Here is a 24247-nt window from a genome sequence, read left to right as displayed (position 1 = left end):
CAAACCATGCATGCAGGGCATTCTCAGTCAAAAGGGATTAATGATCCAAAAGTGGAGTCTGGTCCATTAACACAAACTTATTGCCATGTTTGTGTACAGCAAACAAGCAAGTTAATAAAACCAAGAAGTGGATATAGAAACCACTCAATGGGATTAGATCCTTACACGCTAACAAAGACGGATTTTTCCTCCGAGTTGGAAAATTATCCATCCGTTGAGTTCCCCGACATTTCAAACTACCTGGTGCTGCAGACATCGTTCTACACGGAAACACAGATGAAAACCTGGAAGAGCACAGAGGCGTACAATTTTTTATATGTGGCTGGGTTAAAGATCTGGGGATCAGGACACGACAAGATAGACGGATCCAAGTGCAGGAAGAGCGTGTTTATTAGCAGGCGTGATATTTACAAAAGCAAAACAGAAAGCAGAGTATTTAAGCAGTGTTATAAATATAGCTAGAAACAAACGTGACAGTGATGATGAAAAAAAACAGCAACGTGAAAAGAGCTTCCGTATCTGTGCTGATTGTGCTCAACTCAGTATCTGGTGTTTCCCATAACGACTGGGTAGCAAGCGTGCACATAACATGTTCTGTGAGTGAGCGCGGCTGCTCGAGCGTGCAAAGGCGTGACAGTCAAGTGTTCACCTGCTGTGTGACCACTACTTATAGCTCACGTGTATACTGCCACCAAAATGCCTCATTTTCATCGATAACCCATTGCAAAGCTTAATGAGGCAGAATTGACATCGGATGCAACCCAGCAACTGTACTCCACTACGAGTAAAAATTAGCTTCAACTTGGGGGGGGGGGTATCACAGCCCACTAGATGGCGCTTAGTGGGCTGGGGCCCAGTGGTTGAAAAACACTGGGTTAGGCTAATTATTGACTCTAAATTGACCGTAGGTGTGAATGTGTGTCAGCTCTACGACGGCCTGGCGACTTGTCCAGGGTGTACCCCGCCTCTCGCCCATAGTCAGCTGGGATAGGCTCCAGCTTGCCAGCCTGATAAGCGGTTACAGATAATGGATGGATGGATTTCATCAACACAATCCCAGTCCAACACCCCGCCCCAAACACACACATTGTTAAAGGTGTGGGGTAAAATGCCCCCACCTGTTCTTCCCAAAATTACCACTAGATGGAGTCAAGTTACGGTTTTTCATGTTGCTATGGACTACACTGACCAAGAGTTTCAAGAAGAACAGATTTCATCTTAACTGCACTAATTTTCAGCAGTAAGAAAAACGTTATTTTGCAGGACGGGCAGCACGGTGGTGTAGTGGTTAGCACTGTCACCTCACAGCAAGAAGGTCCGGGTTCAAGCCCCGTGGCCGGCGAGGGCCTTTCTGTGCAGAGTTTGCATGTTCTCCCTGTGTCTGCATGGGTTTCCTCCGGGTGCTCCGGTTTCCCCCACAGTCCAAAGACATGCAGGTTAGGTTAACTGGTGACTCTAAATTGAGCGTAGGTGTGAATGTGAGTGTGAATGGTTGTCTGTGTCTATGTGTCAGCCCTGTGATGACCTGGCGACTTGTCCAGGGTGTACCCCGCCTTTCGCCCGTAGTCAGCTGGGATAGGCTCCAGCTTGCCCGCGACCCTGTAGAACAGGATAAAGTGGCTAGAGATAATGAGATGAGATTTGATTTTGCAGGACATCACCTTTATCTCCGATACGCGAGATATGTTAACACGTCTAATTAACAGGAAACACGATTAAAAATCACTTTTTTGACACCTGTGGGATAAAACACCTCCAGGGGGCATCATTCCTTACTTCAGTTAACGTGAACATCAAATCCACTGTTTTTCATTCAATGTAGAACAAGAGCGCTCTGAGAGCACAATATCCCCCTGGTAAAATGCGACTGAATTGAACAAAATTGCAATATGCGTATTATCGACAAAGAATCCTGTCGAGTTTGGTGAAATTCCAACAAAAATTGTGAGAGGAGTTGATTTCAGAAGGTGAGTACCCTTCCCGGGACGGACATCACCACGACATAATCCCCCTTCGGGCCTTTCGGCCAGCGGGGGATAAAAATTGTGAGGGAAGTTGATTTCAGAAAGCAAGCACACCTTGATGAAAAATTGCCAAAGAACAAGTTTGTTAATAATCAAGCGCATAACTCTGGGAAAATTTGCCCAAATTAAACGAAATTTCAATATGCGTATAACTGTCGTATAACAAAGCCTTTTGCCAAGTTTGGTGAAATTCCTCCACAAATTGTGAGAGGAGCTGATTTCAGAAGACCCTACACCCTCGTGAAATCGTCAAAGCACAAGTTATTTAATCAAGGGTCAAAACTCTGGGAAAATTTTCACAAACAAAATTAAATCGCAATATGCATATTACCGTCATAGAACAATGCCTTTCACCAAGTTTCATGAAATTCCTCCAAAAATTGTGAGAGGAGTTGATTTCAGAAGGTGAGCACCCTTCCTGGGATGGACGGACATCGCCACGACATAATCCCCCTTCGGGTCTTTTGGCTAGCAAGGGCTAATAAAGCAGTGGTTGAGTCAAAATATTTCTCCGAAAGAAAAGAAATTACTTCAAGTTAGCATCAGCTCGCTAAGGTTAGCTAGGAAAGTTGGCTACTGGTAATCTATTAGTCTAATAAACAGTACTAGCATTAGATAGATAGATAGATAGATAGATAGATAGATAGATAGATAGATAGATAGATAGATAGATAGATAGATAGATAGATAGATAGATAGACAGAGAGACAGACAGAGAGACAGACAGAGAGACAGACAGACAAGAATCATTTTAAAAGACAGCTTATTTTGTGATTTTGCTATTAACGTATGATTTGATATTCTCACCGTCCCTCACACATTTACCTTCTGCAGTTACACAACCTTTAAAAGGGTGTGTCCCCATCTACCCCTCCCCCCACTACTGCACCCCCCCTCCCCTCTTCCTGTCTTCTCTTCTTTCCTCTCACACCCTCTTTTCTTCTCTTTCATTTTTTTGTTCCTCTTTCTTCTTTCCTTTCTCACACCCTCTCTTTTTATGCCTCCGCCACCATAAGGTGCAGGAGGCATTACGTTTTCGGGTTGTCCGTCTGTCCATGCGTCCCGAAACCTTGTGAACGCGATATCTCAAAGGCTGATGAAATGAATTTCACCAAACTTTTACCATTTGTGCGCTTTGGGACAAACATGAACTGATTAAATCAGGGGTCATCAAACTCCGGCCCGCGGGCCGACTCCGGCCCGCCACCCCCCTTTGACTGACCCCCCAGCCCCTCTGCCCCCCACCACTTGAACCGGCCCTATGAGGCAATCCCCAAAAGTGGTCATGGCCTATTTTTTTAAATTGCTTTTTGGCAAATAATAACATGTCTGCATCTTGTATTTTGTTGATTTTATCAATTAAAATTGATATTTAGTTATAAAATGAACTATTCATATTTTCCGAATTTTCGTCATATGCTCGTGATCAAGCAGTGACAGGCAGTGCACGCGCAGAGAACTGTCAGTGTTCAGGACAGCAAAATGGCTAGCGGTAAGCGAAAAGTTGACAGAGTGCAGAGTTTTTAAACAACAGTGGACCACCGATTATTTTTTCGTTCAGTGTAAGGACCGTGCAGTTTGTCTTGTATGTAAAGAAAGTGTGTCGGTTTTCAAAGAATATAATCTGCGTCGTCACTACGAAATCCGCCACAAAGAGTATGCTAGTTTGCGAGGGCAAACAAGAGAAGACAGGATTCGGAGGATGAAATGCGGACTGGCTGCACAACAGAATGTATTCCTTCGCCAAACCCAGATCAACCAGGCTGCTGTCCGAGCTGGCTATAAGGCAGCTCACCTACTAGCTACCCATGGAAAGCCATTTACTGATGGGGACTTTGTTAAAGTATGCATGCTTGCTGTGGCCGAGGAGGTGTGTCCTGACAAGAAGGATGCGCTCAACACGGTGAGTCTCTCCGCGCCTACTATGACCAGGCGAACCGAAGATTTGGAGGACAACGTGTATGACCAGCTGAATGAGAGAGCGTCAGAATTCGAGTTTTTTGCTTTGGCCATGGATGAGAGCAATGACGTGCAGGACACAGCACAACTTCTGTTATCTATTGCTCATATTATTATAATTTCACTGTTTTTTTTATGCATTTATTTTATAGGCCTATTTATTTGACCTTTATTAATTGCTGCACACAATTATTATTAGAATTATTATTAATATCAACAGGCCTACCTACAATTTATAATTTTCCACTCACCTTTGCCAGTGTCAATCACCTCAACTAGGCAGATGTTTCTTACCTCGACAGCTTTAATGTTATTTTTATGAGAAAAAAAATTAATGGAATATCTGTGGTATTTCAAATTAAAACAAAAAGTGTGAAGACTCGATTACTACTTTTGCAAACCACGAGTAAAGATAAACAAATATGTGCCAGGAATCAAGTGTTGATATGGTAGTGTGGGGATATACAGTAGTAGTGGGGGATATACAGTAGTAGTGGGGGATATGGTAGTAGTGGGGGATATAGTAGTGTGGGGATATAGTAGTGTGGGGATGGCTGTGCCAGGCTAGTAATCTCTATGACACAATGAGGCCTGCTGGTGGTCATATTTGTCTGGGTCATACAATTCTATGTTATATAGCTGACCCGACCCCGGCCCCCCATCACAGTCAGGAACGTCAATGTGGCCCCCAGAGAAAAAAAAAAAGTTTGGTGACCCCTGGATTAGATTTTGAGATCAAAAGATCTAAGGTCAAGGTCACTGTGAGGTCAAATGTCTGTCCGAAAACCTTGTGAACACAATATCTCCAAGGCTAATACAAGTAATTTCACCAGGTCAAGATTACTGTGAGGTCAAATGTCCATCCCCAAATCACAACTTAATAAGGCGTGTAGTCTACCGGGCGGAGGCGTCCCCATCGACACCGTTGGCGTCGAGTTCTATCTAGTTTGTTCTTTCTTCCTCAAGTCTCTTTCTTTTGCTTCTTCATTTTCCCCATACTACCCCTTTCACCATCCTTTCCCCACAGCATCTCTTTCTTCTCCTAGTCTTTTTGCCTTTTCATTCATTCGTCTTTCACTCCTTCCCTCTCAGTCACATTCTTTTGCTCTTTCTTCCCCATCCTTTCTTCTTCCCCCTCATACTCTTTCCTTCTTTTCTTTCTTTCTCATGCTCTTTCTTCCTCACCGTTTTTCCTTCTTCCAGTAACACCTGTAACGGCTGTACTGAGAGGTATTTTTGTCCATTTTGTGCTACATGTTCAGCGTCTCTGTGTTCTAGCACACGGTTTCCTTCAACTGCGCAATTCTATAAGACTAGAATTAAAAAAAAAAATACAGCACTCTAATCTGGAATTAATGCAGATGTTCGGTTATTAGAACGGAATCACGGGACAAAACCTGCGATCAGCAAGTTCACTGAAACACAACTCTGTCAAAGACGCTGGAAAACATCTCCTGCTGATCGATTTATATTTACGGAGGAGTGTGTACAGCCGTAGAGGAGTTTGCACACGTCTACATGTTTCACTCTGACATGTTGATACAGCAAGCTTGATGAAGCGATTGTGAATGAACAGGAAGTGGGTTGCGCTGCAGAAAGGGGAATTATGACTGCATTACCAAGGGTCGTTCTGGTTTCATCTTGTCTTAGGAGCACGTACGACTCCAAACTGCGATCGGTGACGCAAAACAATTACAGGATTATGAAGAAATCGTCATAAGCATCGTCAATCACCGAAAAAAGGGCAAAATGTCATTAGAGGCAAAACGCTACTTGCAACCGTGTTTACAAAGCAAATGAGTAAACAACACGACCCTCTTTTAGTAAAAAAACTGAAAAGTTTTATAACAACAAGTGAACGGTTTACATGCGGGGATGCTTTTCTGCTCAGCACGGCTGTAAAGAGTGATTACTCTCTTACTCGTAACTTGTGCCATGTACAGAATATTCATTCCTTTCAATAAAGAGTGAAGGAAAATGTATATATTTAAATGATGGGGGGGGTGACAAGTCATGGAAAGAAAACTAAAGATAGCACAGACCTATCTTTCACTTCTCACCGTTTTCTTCACCTATTGCCCCAGCCGTTTATCTGGAGCACCTGACTACGCTTCATCATAGAGGGAGGAGGAGGAAGATGTTTCCAGAGATGAGGGAACGTGTTAAATGGCTGCACTGTTCTAAAAGAGAAGGAGCCTCGTTAGAGGAATTCATGAATTTTTTTCGTGTGCCCAAGGAGAAACCTGCGGACTACAGCCGTCGTACATCTGAAGCATGAACGGACTGCGATTACGTCCTTTCTGAACTCTCTATTTATTGTGTGGAGATATGGGGTAATACCTACAAATCTAACCTGCAGCCGTTATGCACATTACAAAAAAGAGCAATAAGAAATGTCAATAATACGGGATATCTTGAGCATACAAACGCATTATTCGTAAAAGCACACACTCTGAAATTCACGGATCTGGTTAAACACAAGACTGCACAAATTATGTATAAAGCAAGACATAACCTTCTTCCGGGTGAGGTACAAAACACGTTTATGGAAAGGCAGGGTGGGTATAACCTGAGAGGGGAAATGAATTTTAAGAGAGTAAATGTTAGAACAACTCTGAAAAGTATGTGCATAACAGTCTGTGGGGTGAAATTGTGGAATGGTCTGGAAAATGAACTCAAAAATAGCACCAACATAAAACTCTTTAAAAAATTATATAAAAACATGTTAATAAAAATATATGAGAATGAGGACAGGCAGACTATATAGGTGATGATGAAATTGAGAGTAAGTCTGTGACTGGTCTTCTTGTATTTAGTGTATAGTTATAGGTATGTGTATATGTATGTACTGTATATGTATATGCATAACATAAGTATCTGTATATATGTTTTTTGTTTTTTTTGTTTTTAGTTTTTTTAGATTATGGCGTGCTCTTTTTCCAATAGTTTAGAGTCTTTTTTTTAGGTTTGGGTGCTCTTTAATCCAAGGTATTCTAGATCCACAGCCAAAAAAGAGAAAAAAAAATCTCTGACTAAGGCACTCCAGATTAAAATGTCTTTAATATTTTAGACAAGTCCTACATGGACAAATTAAAAACAAAGCCCACGCGTAGCGGCATGGGTGCCTTCTTCAGGGCAATATCACAAAGGAACAAGGTAGCTTTGTTCAAGATGTAGAAAAGGACAGGTGAAGACAATTGGATAATTAGTCCTGAAACTCTACACATTACTGAGTCCGCCCCTCACACAGCTCCCAGCACTAAAAATTTTCCATCAAAACTATCAATCAATGGCTTGGGCCCGCCTCTCACACGGCTCCCAATCCAAGACAGCCATCATTCAAAATATTGCAAAAACATCAAAAATACACACACATTCCAGTCACTACAAGTATACACAACCCACATACATGCACAAAGGGTACAGAGAGAGAGAAAAAAATATAAGTCTTTTCTTTCAGATAGAACCATGCAAAGCCAAAAACCATCACAAAAAAGGTGTGTAGTCTATTTCCTCATTCAAGCCTGGAAACTCCATTGCTTTTAACTTCCAAATCCAAAAAGTTTCCCGTTGTAATAGTAACTTCAGTTTGTCACCTCCACGGATTGATGTTTTTACAATTTCAATGCCTTGGATTTTCAGGCTTGAAGGGTCACTGTGATGTGCATCTTTATAATGCTTGGCCATAGGATAATCCTCATTCTGAATTCTTATTGCATATTTATGTTCATAAAAACATAAATATTTTTTATGTTTTTATGTGGGTAGGACGAAAAGAAAATTAAAAGAGCGTTTTTATGAACATAAATATGCAATAAGAATTCAGAATGAGGATTATCCTATGGCCAAGCATTATAAAGATGCACATCACAGTGACCCTTCAAGCCTGAAAATCCAAGGCATTGAAATTGTAAAAACATCAATCCGTGGAGGTGACAAACTGAAGTTACTATTACAACGGGAAACTTTTTGGATTTGGAAGTTAAAAGCAATGGAGTTTCCAGGCTTGAATGAGGAAATAGACTACACACCTTTTTTGTGATGGTTTTTGGCTTTGCATGGTTCTATCTGAAAGAAAAGACTTATATTTTTTTCTCTCTCTCTGTACCCTTTGTGCATGTATGTGGGTTGTGTATACTTGTAGTGACTGGAATGTGTGTGTATTTTTGATGTTTTTGCAATATTTTGAATGATGGCTGTCTTGGATTGGGAGCCGTGTGAGAGGCGGGCCCAAGCCATTGATTGATAGTTTTGATGGAAAATTTTTAGTGCTGGGAGCTGTGTGAGGGGCGGACTCAGTAATGTGTAGAGTTTCAGGACTAATTATCCAATTGTCTTCACCTGTCCTTTTCTACATCTTGAACAAAGCTACCTTGTTCCTTTGTGATATTGCCCTGAAGAAGGCACCCATGCCGCTACGCGTGGGCTTTGTTTTTAATTTATCCATGTAGGACTTGTCTAAAATATTAAAGGCATTTTAATCTGGAGTGCCTTAGTCAGAGATTTTTTTTTCTCTTTTTTGGCTGTGGATCTGTATATATGATTTGATTTGGTCGATATTATACCATGTCGGTATGTTTTGGTATGTTTTCTTTTTTGTTTATTGCTTTTGTTTTCTTTTGTATATATAGTTTATTATGGTGGAAAGTGACATTTGATTAGTGGTGGTATAGAGGGTTAGGATTGGATAAGTTATTACTTCTTCCTAATCCTTTCTGAACATTGTTATGTTATTGCCTTGTGGCTACGCTATTCTGTTTGTTTATGATGTTTTGATTATTGTATTTTTTATTTAAATTTTTATTTTATATCTTTCTACTTTATTCTGAACAATAAAGAAATCAATCAATTATTGTCCTCGTCTCACTTTTCTGGGTTCAGTGAACAAAATAATTGAGGAGTACAGACACAGCACACGGTGAACTCGTTAATCTGTTCATTGTAAGTTCAATTGCTACAAAGTGTGTGTGTGTTACTGTCTCCTTACTGATAAACATGTTTCTGCAATAGTTAATTTTCTCATCTCATCATCTCTAGCCGCTTTATCCTGTTCTACAGGGTCGCAGGCAAGCTGGAGCCTATCCCAGCTGACTACGGGTGAAAGGCGGGGTACACCCTGGACAAGTCGCCAGGTCATCACAGGGCTGACACATAGACACAGACAACCATTCACATTCACACCTACGGTCAATTTAGAGTCACCAGTTAACCTAACCTGCATGTCTTTGGACTGTGGGGCAAACCGGAGCACCCGGAGGAAACCCACGCGGACACGGGGAGAACATGCAAACTCCGCACAGAAAGGCCCTCGCCGGCCACGGGGCTCGAACCCGGACCTTCTTGCTGTGAGGCGACAGCGCTAACCACTACACCACCGTGCCGCCGACGATGAGGTCATTAAATAAAAAATCTAAAGAAGAAAAATAGGGTTCCTAAGACTTGCAGAGTACTGTGTGCACACGTGTGTGTCTCTCTCAGCGCTGTAGCTCTTGTGCAGAGGGTCAGGGAATGAAAGTTGTTCTTTACAGTGGATTAAATACCCGAATGAGTACGTACACATTACTTTATTGTAAAGACCTGCTGAACCTGAGAGACCAGAAACAACAATCAGGGAGCAAAGGAGTGCGTGGGCGGCAGCTATAAACCACACACAGCCCGACACCCAGGGGCAGGAGTCACAGCACTCACCAAAACATGCATCACCTCACACTTTTCTTTCTTTCCTTCTCTCCCTCTCACTCACACACACACACACACACACACACACAACTAAAAAGGAATAAAACTGACGAACCGATAAGATCTAAAAGCACAGTGCGAGTACATAATCTCCTTCAACATCAGTCTCTCTTTCTCTCGTTTTTCCACTCCAAGATTTCCACAGCAATCTGTCAGCTGTTGCCTAGCAACAAGGCTGAAGGGTTAACAGAGTAGAACCACCCACTCCTCTAAATGACAAGTAGAACCCCCCCCCCCAGATTTTTTGAGCTGTGGCTCTAAGAAATGGACCAAAATCTGTCTCTACTCCTTCCTTCCATCAACTTTACTAAGGTTTTTCCTTTTATGGAGTTTTGGAGGCGTGGCCAGATGTAAATCAGCTGTGTTGTGAATGCACTCGGACACTCGGCATTTATCAACCAATTTGCTTTCCTTCTCCTACTCGTTATTCTTCCCTTTCTTTCTTCATTTCTCTCTTTCCCCCTCCGTCCTCCCCTTCTTTCTTTCTTGCAACCTTTCACTTTTCTTTGCACTTCTCCCCCCCATTTGCACGTGTGCGTGCGGAGACGTGTCGGAGTCCGGTCTAACGAGAAGTGATTTAATTAAAATCTCACGTGTGCAGGTTAGAATGTGATTACAGTCACAGGACCGCTGATGGAGTGAGTACAGTAAAGCCCCAGACGGAGCTGCCATTTTATCTCGTGTGATTCGCGTGCATCTTTAGCGACAGTGGGTGTGATTTTATTTGCTTGAAGAACCCACAGAGTTGATAACACTGCTAGCAAGAAAATCGTAGCATACAGAAAAAACCCGCCACAAAAACCTCAGTGTTTCGACTTCATGCTAAAGGCATAAATGATCAAACACAGAATTACAGATATTTACATGAAATCTGTAGAAAATGTTTGGATTTCTAAGCAAGAGGATGAGCGTATAATTAAAACAACAACCAAACAAACAAACAAAACCCACCCACAGCAATCAAACCCCCAAGTGGGTTCAGTGCATGTTGAACCCTTTAATCGTAGGAAAACACAAAAATGCAAAAAGACATTCACCATTTTGTTTGGAGAACGACGTTTGCGAATTCTCAGGTCGAAATTCTCCCAGATAAAGTCGACACAAGGCGAAAAGCAACAACAAATCCATCCTTTCATCTAGCGAGAGATCAGAAACGGTAAATGCTACGGCTAGTTTTACACCAACGACGAAGTACATTCTCTCCGTACAAATGCAACACGCAGCCACGATTTCATCCGTATTTCATCAGAGACTCAATTCTGTGCAACTTAATTATGACGACATTCTGAAGAAATCACCAGCGTTCACCTCCTCAAAGAATCCTGTAGAGCTCAACACGTCTTCAGGTCTTGCACACAATTAGTTTTGCAAAAATGGAACTCATCCTAATCTCATCCCATCATTAAGAAGAAAGATGAAGCTTGGAAGGACGTAGTGGACAGGCCAGGCCACGCCCACAGTCTCATCTCATCTCATTATCTCTAGCCGCTTTATCCTGTTCTACAGGGTCGCAGGCAAGCTGGAGCCTATCCCAGCTGACTACGGGAGAAAGGCGGGGTACACCCTGGACAAGTCGCCAGGTCATCACAGGGCTGACACATAGACACAGACAACCATTCACACTCACATTCACACCTACGGTCAATTTAGAGTCACCAGTTAACCTAACCTGCATGTCTTTGGACTGTGGGGGAAACCGGAACACCCGGAGGAAACCCATGCGGACACGGGGAGAACATGCAAACTCCGCACAGAAAGGCCCTCACCGGCCCCGGGGCTTGAACCCGGAACCTTCTTGCTGTGAGGCGACAGCGCTAACCACTACACCACCATGCCACCCACGCCCACAGTCGGAGCTGCAAAATGCCCACAACAGCTGAACTACAAGCGACAGGAATGACTAGTGTGAACCGTTTGCCGACTGCTTTTTGGATGTCAAGGACATGTTTAATCGTGCAGAGTTGTCCCCCCCCTCGGTGCACACGTTCACACCACTGAAGTGATGCATTACAGAGCTCCACCATTTTCCAGAGAACCTTCTTGATCTTAGTGATGGTAAACTTGATTGCCTCAAGCTACACCAGGCACATAGCAGCATGACTTCACTCGCTTGAACAAAACCAGCACTAATTACTTCACTCAAGCTACTGCGCAGGATTTCACAACCACGAAGGTTAACCACGTCCATTGTCCAAACCTTAAAGGAAAACTCAAACCTCGAGGACATTCTAATCTTTATGCAGTGTCTTGCAAAAGTATTCATCCCCCTTGGTGTTTGTCCTGTTTTGTCGCATTACAAGCCGGAATTTAAATGGATTTTTGGGGGGTTAGTACCATTTGATTTACACAACATGCCTACAGCTTTAAAGGTGTACTTTTTTTTTTTTTATTGTGACAATAATTAAGATGAAAAAACAGAAATCTGGAGTGTGTGTAGGTATTCACCTTGCCAAAATCAATACTTTATAGAGCCACCTTTTGCTGCAATTACAGCTGCAAGTCTCTTGGGGTATGTCTCTATTAGCTTAGCACATCTAGCCACTGGGATTTTTGCCCATTCCTCAAGGCAAAACTGCTCCAACTCCAAGTTAGATGGGTTGCGTTGGTGGACAGCAATCTTCAAGTTATGCCACAGATTCTCAATTGGATTGAGGTCTGGGCTTTGATTCGGCCATTCCAAGACATTTAAATGTTTCCCTTTAAACCACTCCAGTGTAGCTTTAGCAGTATGTTTAGGGTCATTGTCCTGTTGGAATGTGAACCTTCGTCCCAGTCTCAAACCTCTGGCTGACTCAAACAGGTTTTCCTCCAGAATTGCTCTGTATTTTGCGCCATCCATCTTCTCTTCAGTCCTGACCAGCTTTCCTGTCCCTGCAGATAAAAATATCCCCACAGCATGATGCTGCCACCACCATGCTTCACTGTAGGAATGGTGTTCTCAGGGGGATGGGTTTGCGCCACACATGGCGTTTCCCATGACGGCCAAAAAGATCAATTTTAGTTTCATTTGACCAGAGAATCTTCTTCCATGTGTTTGGGGAGTCTGCCACATGCTGTTGGGCAAACTCCAAACGTGTTTTCTTATTTTTTGTCTTTAAGCAATGACTTTTTTCTGGCCACTCTTCCATGAAGCCCCACTCTGTGGAGTGTATGGCTTAAAGTGGTCCTATGGACAGATCCTCCCATCTCCGCTGTGGATCTTTGCAGCTCCTTCAGTGTTATCTTTGTTGTTGGGATGTCCAGTGCTCTGTGCTTTCGTGCTTGGCGTGATGTTCCGAGCGACGTTGCTCAGTGGCGTCACGGCAGCTGTGCAGGTGGTTTGGGACATACCAGCATTCTGCGTGGCAGTGCTTCTGTGCTCGCTTTGTGGATCCATGGTGTGGTGTTCGAGCGATATTGCTGGCGGCGTCACGGCGGCTGTGCTGGAGATGTGGGACTTGTTTTCGTGCGCCTTTTGGTGGAACTGTGACTGCTACACCGCTGGAATGACATCCTGACCTATTTGGTGGACTTTTTTTTTTCTTCTGCTTATTATTGTAAAGCGACCTTGGGTTTTGAGAAAGGCGCTATATAAATTGAACATATCATCATCATCATCTTTGGTGTCTTTGTTGCATCTCTGATTAATGCCCTCCTTGCCTGGTCTGTGAGTTTTGGTGGGTGGGGCCTTCTCTTGTCAGGTTTGTAGTGGTGCCATATTCTTTCCACTTTGCTAGAAGGGATTTAATGGTGCTCCCTGGGATAGTTTTTATAATCCAACCCTGATCTATACTTCTCCACAACTTTGTCTCTGACCTGTTTGGAGTGTTCCTTGGTTTTCATGTTGCTTGTTTAGTAGTGTTGCAGAGTCAGGGTCCTTCCAGAACAGGTTGATTTATACAGACATCATGTGACAGATCATGCGACACTTTGATTGCACACAGGTGGGTCTTAATCAGCTAATTATGTGACTTATGAAGTGAATTGGTCGGACCAGGGCGGCACGGTGGTGTAGTGGTTAGCGCTGTCGCCTCACAGCAAGAAGGTCCGGGTTCGAGCCCCGTGGCCGGCGAGGGCCTTTCTGTGCGGAGTTTGCATGTTCTCCCCGTGTCCACGTGGGTTTCCTCTGGGTGCTCCGGTTTCCCCCACAGTCCAAAGACATGCAGGTTAGGTTAACTGGTGACTCTAAATTGACCGTAGGTGTGAATGCGAGTGTGAATGGTTGTCTGTGTCTATGTGTCAGCCCTGTGATGACCTGGCGACTTGTCCAGGGTGTACCCCGCCTTTCGCCCGTAGTCAGCTGGGATAGGCTCCAGCTTGCCTGCGACCCTGTAGAACAGGATAAAGCGGCTACAGATAATGAGATGAGATGGTTGGACCACTCTTATTTAGGGGTTTCATACGAAAGGGGGTGAATACCTATGCACACTCCAGAGTTCTGTTTTTTTTTCATCTTATTGTTCGTGTCACAATAAAAACAACAATTTTCACCTTTAAAGCTGTAGGCATGTTGTGTAAATCAAATGGTGCTAACCCTCCAAAAATCCATTTTAATTCCAGCTTGTAATGAGAAAACAGGACAAACACCAAGGGGGATGAATTTCTAAGATTTTTCACTTCTCCTTCGCTTCATCTCTACCTAAAGAGAGCGATGCAGCGGCGCTTTAGTCCAAAGTTTCAACTGATACCAGGGTCATCTCATACATGGCTAACTAGCTGAATTTTGAGTCAAGCGTTTCTGCCAATATCTCCATTAACATGATGCTGAAAACTGTGCAAGAAAAGACCAAGAAACTTGATCCTTATCGCTTCTGTTCGCTGGAATTTCTTCTCCAGTGGACCTGTGCCAGCAATAGCCAAGTTCTCACACGAGAAATGAAAATACAGCACCAGTGAATGAGAAATCACAAAAGACATCCAGTTCAGACATTATAGCCAGATTTCCCCCTTGAAAATGTTTCTTACATGTTCATTCCACTCTCTAATACATTTTTCAAAACGATTATTGGGTTTACACAGAAATTATTTATGACACATCTGTACACCTGCTCATTCATCCAATCACATGCCAGCAGTGCAATGTGATGTGAAAAAGAAAAAAAAAAAAAGACACAGGTCAAGAGCTTCAGTTAAAGATCCCATCAAACAAAGAAACAGCACGAATCAGTCCATAGATCACCGTGTGCAGTGTGAACAGTTCAGGCTGCTGCTGGTGAAATAGTGTGTTCCCCTGACACACACTGAAACCCTTCGAACCAATCCAGCATCATTCGAATTTAGTATCTTAGAACCGACCGGCTCAGCATGAGAACGTCACCGGTCCCGTGAGCTCAGAGGAGCTTCCTTCAGTGGTTTCCCCGAACTGCTGCCATGTGTTAGAACAGGAGGAGAGTCACAGCGGGAAGGTTCAGATGAATATTTTCAGAATTTATGTGAAGTCACTACAGAGCAGAACGTTCTCAAAGGAATGTTTCCAACAGTGTGTGGTCTCATCTTCTATCCCCAACCATTTGCTTAATCTGTTTTTATAAAAAAAAAAAAAAAACCCACACAATTTCTTAAACTAAACAAATCATTCATGAATGAAGATCTGATCAAACTTATGTATGGAAAATTTATGACCTTTTAAAGTCTATAAACAACACGCTCAGCCACTTAGCTTGTTGAGATATCAGATTCTCGCTAGTCCACTCTGCACCACGCCCATTCCTTTAATCCAGAGAATCTCTCCACTTCCTCATTCTGGACCTGTTCTGACTCGTACAACCCCGATTCCAGAAAAGTTGGGACAAAGTACAAATTGTAAATAAAAACGGAATGCAATGATGTGGAAGTTTCGAAATTCCATATTTTATTCAGAATAGAACATAGATGACATATCAAATGTTTAAACTGAGAAAATGCATCATTTAAAGAGAAAAATAGGTGATTTTAAATTTCATGACAACAACACATCTCAAAAAAGTTGGGACAAGGCCGTGTTTACCACTGCGAGACATCCCCTTTTCTCTTTACAACAGTCTGTAAACGTCTGGGGACTGAGGAGACAAGTTGCTCAAGTTTAGGGATAGGAATGTTAACCCATTCTTGTCTAATGTAGGATTCTAGTTGCTCAACTGTCTTAGGTCTTTTTTGTCGTATCTTCCGTTTTATGATGTGCCAAATGTTTTCTATGGGTGAAAGATCTGGACTGCAGGCTGGCCAGTTCAGTACCCGGACCCTTCTTCTACGCAGCCATGATGCTGTAATTGATGCAGTATGTGGTTTGGCATTGTCATATTGGAAAATGCAAGGTCTTCCCTGAAAGAGACGTCGTCTGGATGGGAGCATATGTTGCTCTAGAACCTGGATATACCTTTCAGCATTGATGGTGTCTTTCCAGATGTGTAAGCTGCCCATGCCACACGCACTAATGCAACCCCATACCATCAGAGATGCAGGCTTCTGAACTGAGCGCTGATAACAACTTGGGTCGTCCTTCTCCTCTTTAGTCCGAATGACACGGCGTCCCTGATTTCCATAAAGAACTTCAAATTTTGATTCGTCTGACCACAGAACAGTTTTCCACTTTGCCACAGTCCATTTTAAATGAGCCTTGGCCCAGAGAAGACGTCTGCGCTTCTGGATCATGTTTAAATACGGCTTCTTCTTTGAACTATAGAGTTTTAGCTGGCAACGGTGGATGGCACGGTGACTTGTGTTCACAGATAATGTTCTCTGGAAATATTCCTGAGCCCATTTTGTGATTTCCAATACAGAAGCATGCCTGTATGTGATGCAGTGCCGTCTAAGGGCCCGAAGATCACGGGCACCCAGTATGGTTTTCCGGCCTTGACCCTTACGCACAGAGATTCTTCCAGATTCTCTGAATCTTTTGATGATATTATGCACTGTAGATGATATGTTCAAACTCTTTGCAATTTTACACTGTCGAACTCCTTTCTGATATTGCTCAACTATTTGTCGGCGCAGAATTAGGGGGATTGGTGATCCTCTTCCCATCTTTACTTCTGAGAGCCGCTGCCACTCCAAGATGCTCTTTTTATACCCAGTCATGTTAATGACCTATTGCCAGTTGACCTAATGAGTTGCAATTTGGTCCTCCAGCTGTTCCTTTTTTGTACCTTTAACTTTTCCAGCCTCTTATTGCCCCTGTCCCAACTTTTTTGAGATGTGTTGCTGTCATGAAATTTCAAATGACCCAATATTTGGCATGAAATTTCAAAATGTCTCACTTTCGACATTTGATATGTTGTCTATGTTCTATTGTGAATACAATATCAGCTTTTGAGATTTGTAAATTATTGCATTCCGTTTTTATTTAAAATGTGTACTTTGTCCCAACTTTTTTGGAATCGGGGTTGTAATCCAGAGCTGCTCCATGCAGACTTCGAAGATGTTCCGTCATAGGTACTTGAGTCACATGCCTTTTAGCTGCACATCTAACCGATTATTTACTATACAAAATATTCCTTATGCATGCTGGCATCTTAACCTGCTAACAGGGCTGGGAGACACGGGCACGTTTTTATTAAAGAGAAATAAAATTACAACCTGACTGGAAGAAGGTGATGCTGTGATGTTACATTTTCGTATTTAACCTTTGAAATTGTAAAAAATGAAGACTTTATTTGAAGCATGTTGCTTTTTAAATGTTTCTATGCATAAAAATATACGTTACAAGCTTCTTTACTGATCAAATTTTATCCATGTGTTGAATCGAAACACATCCGTGCTAAATTGAATCAAACCGGTGCTGAATCAAATCAGAGCAGCATCAAACTGTATTGACGCTGGATCAACTCTCGTCAGGGCTGAATCGAAATGCGCCTGTGCTAAACTGGATCACATGTCTGCTGAATCAAAACATACTGGTGCTCAATTGAATCGCATTAAATCAAATCAGTGCTCAGCTGAACTCAACTGGTGCTGAATCAAATCTCGCCAGTGCTGAATGAAAACATACTGGTGCCACAGCGAATCGAATTGGTGCCGAATCAAAACGCATAAACAAGTAGTAAATTGAAGTGCATGAGGTCTTTACCCGTTTAATCGGATGGTTTTTGGGGTCTTTATGACACGCCACACTGTCTGATGGAGCCAGATTCATGACTTCTAGATTTCACATTTGAAGCTGCAAAACATTTTCAATGCAACACAAAGATTACGTAAAAAGAAACCAGTTTTTTTTTTTTTGTTAGAACAACTTCTGAAACTACAGGTTTTCCGGGATGCGTCTCTGCATTCTCATTTAAAACAGGAAATTATTTAAAATTTGTGGTACGTTTACAATCAGTTGCTGAAACAGTATCTGTACAGTAAAATATTCTGGCTAGTTGCTGAGTGCTGCAACCAAATTCTCCTGGAGCTGCTGAGGCCGAGACCTGGAGTGGACATTTGCCTGGGAAATTAAGTGGTGGATAACTGTCATGGTTGTGCAAGAATGCATGTGCGCGCGTGTTCTGGAAGTCGTAAATTATTAACCTGGTGCACTGTGTGAATTTTGCTAATGTAATCAAGTTGAGATTTTAAACCTTTAAAAGTCTCTGTTTAAAAAAAAAAAAAAAATACCACAAATCTACAGTTTCAACATTATGTTAATAAGCTCCACCCTGAACAATTTGCATATCATTAATATTCAATGCCTTAATGACATCTGAGATTTATATTACCAGAAAATGTACATTCTGGTGTAATTTCCCTTTAAAAAGTTTCCTACATCACCCACAGTGCCGTTCTGACAGAGGTGCACGAGGTTTATACTTCGAGAGCGATGCAGCGGCGCTTTAATCCTTTAGTCTGTCCAGCTGTCTCACCTCCTGACCTGTATGCTCTGCTCAAACACACAAGCTTCCAAACTCATCCTCATACAGTCACTAAATAGCTGCACTGCATTCTGGGAATCTGAGTCCGGTGTTTGCGCGGACATCTTCACTCCTATCGAAAATCTGATAAATCTTTATGATAACAGATTGGTCATTTTGGTGAAACGTTTAGCCAATTATTTAGCCAGTCTTGGTGCTAAATAAACAATCTTCCGTTTTGATGTGGTAGGACTCAGAGTGGTGGACGTTGTCTCCTTGAGGAACTCCGTGTTGAGGTCACCTGTCAGTCAACACTATCCTTCGCTCCTACTGGTAGTCACCTCAATCGTGACGCCATACCCGCGTCACCAGCGGTTATTTCACCGTCAATGAAACCAAAACATAGAAGAATAAGTCTGCTCATTTTAGTTTGAATAATTTAAAACATAATCGTATACAAACCACACACACACAGTGGTATATGGATGACACTGATGGCTCAACTTTTCACTGCTTTTGAGAAGCCTCGTGTTTTATAAAAAAAAAAAGTCAGCAAAACGTTTATGTTTATTAAAATGGTGGTGAATTTCTTGCAGTAGCTCCTTCCACAGACACCAACTTTGGAACGGTGATTCTGTGGACTCGTGCTGGAGCCAGCTTTCTGAAACCAGTACCAGTCTTTTTTCAGTTGAAATGCGTGGAATTGGTTCTAGATCAGGCTCTGGCACCACATTGGGGGAAATGGGCTACGAGTGGAACGAGAGGAGAGTGAAAATCAGGATGCACAAAGCCGGAATCCCGACCACACACACACACGTCAATCACTCATCTGATGTCTTACCTTGGCACTGGAATCCCTGCTTGCCAAAACCCCTGCAAGAGAAACAAGAGCGTGAGACTTCAGCACCACATACTACTCTCTCTCTCTCACACACACACACCCCCACACTAAAGCTCCTCTGTTGTGATGTTCGACATGGATCCTAACATCAGAGAGAGTTTTGCCCTCATTAGAAGAACCGGTTTATGAATCATCTTCCAAGGAATGCTTGGGAAACCCTCCGCTGCGAGCTTTTACGCAGAACCTTATGGCATCTTTTGTTTACGTGACCATGAAGAACCCATACCCAAACCATCCGAAGAACTCGAGAACCCTACTGTTACAAGGTTCTACACAGAACTCCACATACACTACCGTTCAAAAGTTTGGGGTCACCCAGACAATTTTGTGTTTTCCATGAAAAGTCACACTTTTATTTACCACCATAAGTTGCAAAACGAATAGAAAATATAGTCGAGACATTTTTCTGGCGGGCGGCACGGTGGTGTAGTGGTTAGCGCTGTCGCCTCACAGCAAGAAGGTCCTGGGTTCGAGCCCCGGGGCCGGCGAGGGCCTTTCTGTGTGGAGTTTGCATGTTCTCCCCGTGTCCGCGTGGGTTTCCTCCGGGTGCTCCGGTTTCCCCCACAGTCCAAAGACATGCAGGTTAGGTTAACCGGTGACTCTAAATTGAGCGTAGGTGTGAATGTGAGTGTGAATGGTTGTCTGTGTCTATGTGTCAGCCCTGTGATGACCTGGCGACTTGTCCAGGGTGTACCCCGCCTTTCGCCCGTAGTCAGCTGGGATAGGCTCCAGCTTGCCTGCGACCCTGTAGAAGGATAAAGCGGCTAGAGATAATGAGATGAGATGAGACAAATGTGATGCTCCAGAAACTCAATCTGCTCAAAGGAAGGTCAGTTTTATAGCTTCTCTAAAGAGCTCAACTGTTTTCAGCTGTGCTAACATGATTGTACAAGGGTTTTCTAATCATCCATTAGCCTTCTGAGGCAATGAGCAAACACATTGTACCATTAGAACACTGGAGTGAGAGTTGCTGGAAATGGGCCTCTATACACCTATGGAGATATTGCACCAAAAACCAGACATTTGCAGCTAGAATAGTCATTTACCACATTAGCAATGTATAGAGTGCATTTCTGATTAGTTTAAAGTGATCATTGAAAAGAGCAGTGCTTTTCTGTCAAAAATAAGGACATTTCAGAGTGACCCCAAACTTCTGAACGGTAGTGTACATCACAGGTTTCCAAGTAAAACCGCAGGAGCAAGAACCCTACTGTTCCCCAAGTGGGTGGGACAGACAGATCTATGGCACACTCACACAAGTGGGGTGTCCCTGTGTGTGTGTGTGTGTTACGCAACTAGTCGATCCCATGTTTAAAAAAAAAAAAATAAGAAAAAAAGATTTTATATATATATATATATATATATATATATATATATATATATATATATATATATATATTTTTTTTTTTTTTTTTTTTATTTATTTCTCCGGTGGCGCAAACCGCAGTGCAGAAGCACGAGACCATTTCTTCATCCTGTTCCGCCTGCACGCGCGCGCTCTCTGTGCAGCGGCACTGCAGATGTGACAGGGCGCGCGCGCGCTAATGATCCGAATTGACGCTCATTAACCATTTTTTTTTTTTTTTACAAGGTGCGCGCGCCACACATATAGAACACAGGCGCGCGGACGAAACCACAAACCCGCGCGAGCGCACATACATACGCACGCGCATCTGCACGCGCGCTGACATAAAGCCCGCACACAGACAAAATGCGCGTCCCAGCGCACGCGCGCACAGATCATCAAAGACCAACTCTCTCTCTCACACATGCGCACATACACACACGCGCGCGCGCGCTCACCAGATGAAGTCTGTGCAGTGGCTGCAGAAGGTGGGCTGCTTGAAGAAGCGCGCGATGAACTTGTGGTCTTTCACTTCGTGCACGTTCTTCTGCCGCAGCGCGCCCTGTCGCGCAAAACCGCGCGCGCTCTCCGCGTCACCGTCCACTCCGGGGTCGGCCATATCCAGGATACGCGCTTAAACACGCACACGCAGAGCTCAGGGAGACACCGGGATGCGATTTCCGAAGCCCCGAAAATCTCCCGTCGAAGACGCTGCTCCGGCTCGCGCTCCGCTTCCCGGTTGGGCGAAAACTCCGCCCCTTCTGCTTCACTGAGGTTTAAAAAAAAAACCCCTCTCTGAAGCCACGCCCGTTTTGTATACGAAAACATCCGAAGAATGATGTGTGTGTGTGTGTATATATAAATATGGCTTTTATAAACGTGTCCCAGTTCCGGTCCAAAATATCCCACCCTGGGTCACATCTTAGAATGCGCACTCCCCGACTGAACAGTGTGTGAAAATAGGGCAGACCTGCTGCACACTTCCGCACTGGACACTCGAGCAAAAGCGTTCTCTGCCTAATAGGTAAACAACATACTTCCGCACTAGATAGTGTCTCAGAGTAGTGCACTACCTAAAGGGAAAACAGTACACTTCCATCTCGACAGCATTCTGAAGCATGCACTTCCGTACCTAATAGGCTACTGTGCATACGAAATAGAATAGTAGTGAAGGAATGTTAGTGTTTATTGTGATGAAATGATTAGCACAGAATTACGTGTAACATAGCTTATTGCCCACCAGGTGGCGTAGTATTTAAGATTTATTAAAGGGGTACCAAATATAATACACTGAACAAAAATATAAACGCAGCACCTAAAGATTTTATTTATTTTGTACATCCGATACTGATTTTTTTTTCTGCCCACATCAAATGATAGTATCGCATACCAGTAAACATCTCATCTCATCTCATCTCATCTCATCTCATTATCTCTAGCCGCTTTATCCTTCTACAGGGTCGCAGGCAAGCTGGAGCCTATCCCAGCTGACTACGGGCGAAAGGCGGGGTACACCCTGGACAAGTCGCCAGGTCATCACAGGGCTGACACATAGACACAGACAACCATTCACACTCACATTCACACCTACGGTCAATTTAGAGTCACCAGTTAACCTAACCTGCATGTCTTTGGACTGTGGGGGAAACCGGAGCACCCGGAGGAAACCCACGCGGACACGGGGAGAACATGCAAACTCCACACAGAAAGGCCCTCGCCGGCCCCGGGGCTCGAACCCAGGACCTTCTTGCTGTGAGGCAACAGCGCTAACCACTACACCACCGTGCCGCCCTACCAGTAAACATTTTTTGAAAAAAAAAAAAATGTCCCTCTACTCAAGTTCTGAGCAGTGCCCAGACTTGAGATCATCCATGATCCAGTCGGGTGTGACCATTGCAGACAAAAATTTCACTGAGTAATGCATGTCATGACCATCCTTTATGTGGGGCCAATAAAAGGCCACCCTAAAATGACAAAAATGTTCAAATGCCACAGATGACCAGAATCAACCGGGAACGAGCCATTGGCATGCTGCAGGCTGGAATGTCCATCAGAGCTGTAGGGCGTCAATTGGGGGTGCTATTCCACGATAGTCCGCCTCCGACGACGATTTCAGCAGCATGGCACCACAGACAACATGCCACATGCACGCAGGCCACGTGTCACCACTCCAGCACAAGACCGGCATATCCGTCTGACCCACCTGCGTGATCGGTGCCGGACTGCAACACGGACCGCAGATGAGACCATGGGGAGACACAATCGCAGGGTCAGCAGTCAAACTGTGAGAAACCGACTCAGAGAAGCTGGCCTCCATGCACGTAGACCTCATCGAGGATTGGACCTGACTGCTGGGCGACGACGTTCTCATCTGGACTGGGCTCGGGCACATAGAAAATGAAAATGAATTTCTATCTGAACATTTGTATTTCATAAAATATGGACCGCTGCGTTTATATTTTTGTTCAGTGTATATACAGTTGCTGATGTGACAAAGTAACGTATTCTTAAGTATCCTATCAAATTTATATACTAGAAAACAACGAAATATCTTGGTAATTGTAAATATAATACTTTATACGCTAAACCGCACAAGAGTCGCCATTTTTAAAAGACCGTGACGTCAGCGCTACCCACTGCACTAGCGGAACTCTCCGAAATAGAGGAGAGAAGCGTGTAATCATGGCGTCGGGCGCATCAAGTGAAAGCGACAGCTCTGTCAAATCATACGAAGAGATCCCGCAAGACACACTGCAAGCAGGCTATGGCTTAGAAGGGTACCAGTTTGAACCAAGGAGAGGTACTCTCGACTCCGGTGATGAAATAAGAGAAGAAAGCTCGGATGACAGCGAGGATGAGACTGATGCTGACCATGGGCATGGCGAGCGTGGGGCAGAGCGTCTGCGTGCAGGTGACACGGCGTGGTGCTCATGCGGAAAATGTAACGTGGAGTTGCTCACGAGTCCAGCAGAATTTATTTGCTGCAATGAGATAGACGCCACCCGTGGACTTGCGAAATCGTCGCAAGAGGCAGAAACAGGTATTTCACACGTGCTATTCCCAACCTCAATGAGCCAACACAACTGGGCACATACATACGTCATGAGCGTTACGCAGAGAAAATGAACGTGCATTCTGATTGGATAAAATTAATATCATGGCGGGCTGTTCAAACTGCGGAAATAGTTTGCTCGAGCTACTTTCAAAACACTATAACTTTCCAACCTTAGAACAAAAAACTTTTGTAAGTCTTGAATAAGGTTCATTAATGTGTGTTTTATTGTTATATTTACTCTATATATTGCCCTCTGTTCCCCTTTAAACACACTTTCTCTCACACACAATCTTCTGAAGAAAGCACAACCTTATTCATCACACATGCCCCTTTTCCACCAAAGCAGTTCCAGGGCTGGTTTGGAACCGGGTTTTCTGTTTCCACTGACAAGTCTCTGGGGCCAGAAAAACCGGTTCCAGGCTAGCACCAACTCTCTGCTGG

General features: G+C 43.6%; 1 protein-coding gene across 2 annotated transcripts in view; it reads right to left on the bottom strand.

The window, feature by feature from the left end:
- The window catches only part of prkcba (protein kinase C, beta a), a 64697-nt gene extending 42940 nt beyond the window's left edge, over positions 1–21757 (bottom strand). The window contains exons 1-2 of one of the 2 annotated variants that reach the window (XM_060898555.1): positions 21210–21757; positions 19347–19378 (exon numbers count right to left, since the gene is read on the bottom strand). In XM_060898555.1, the coding sequence (XP_060754538.1) occupies positions 19347–19378; positions 21210–21370 (193 nt within the window). In that variant the 5' untranslated portion in view covers positions 21371–21757. The remainder of the gene's footprint in view (positions 1–19346; positions 19379–21209) is intronic. The other variant, XM_060898556.1, reaches the window with a different exon arrangement.
- Between the last annotated feature and the right edge of the window lie 2490 nt (positions 21758–24247).

This window comes from Neoarius graeffei, chromosome 18 (genome assembly GCF_027579695.1).
Source record: "Neoarius graeffei isolate fNeoGra1 chromosome 18, fNeoGra1.pri, whole genome shotgun sequence".
NCBI classification, from domain to species: domain Eukaryota; kingdom Metazoa; phylum Chordata; class Actinopteri; order Siluriformes; family Ariidae; genus Neoarius; species Neoarius graeffei.
This window is presented reverse-complemented; position numbering and strand designations above follow the sequence as displayed.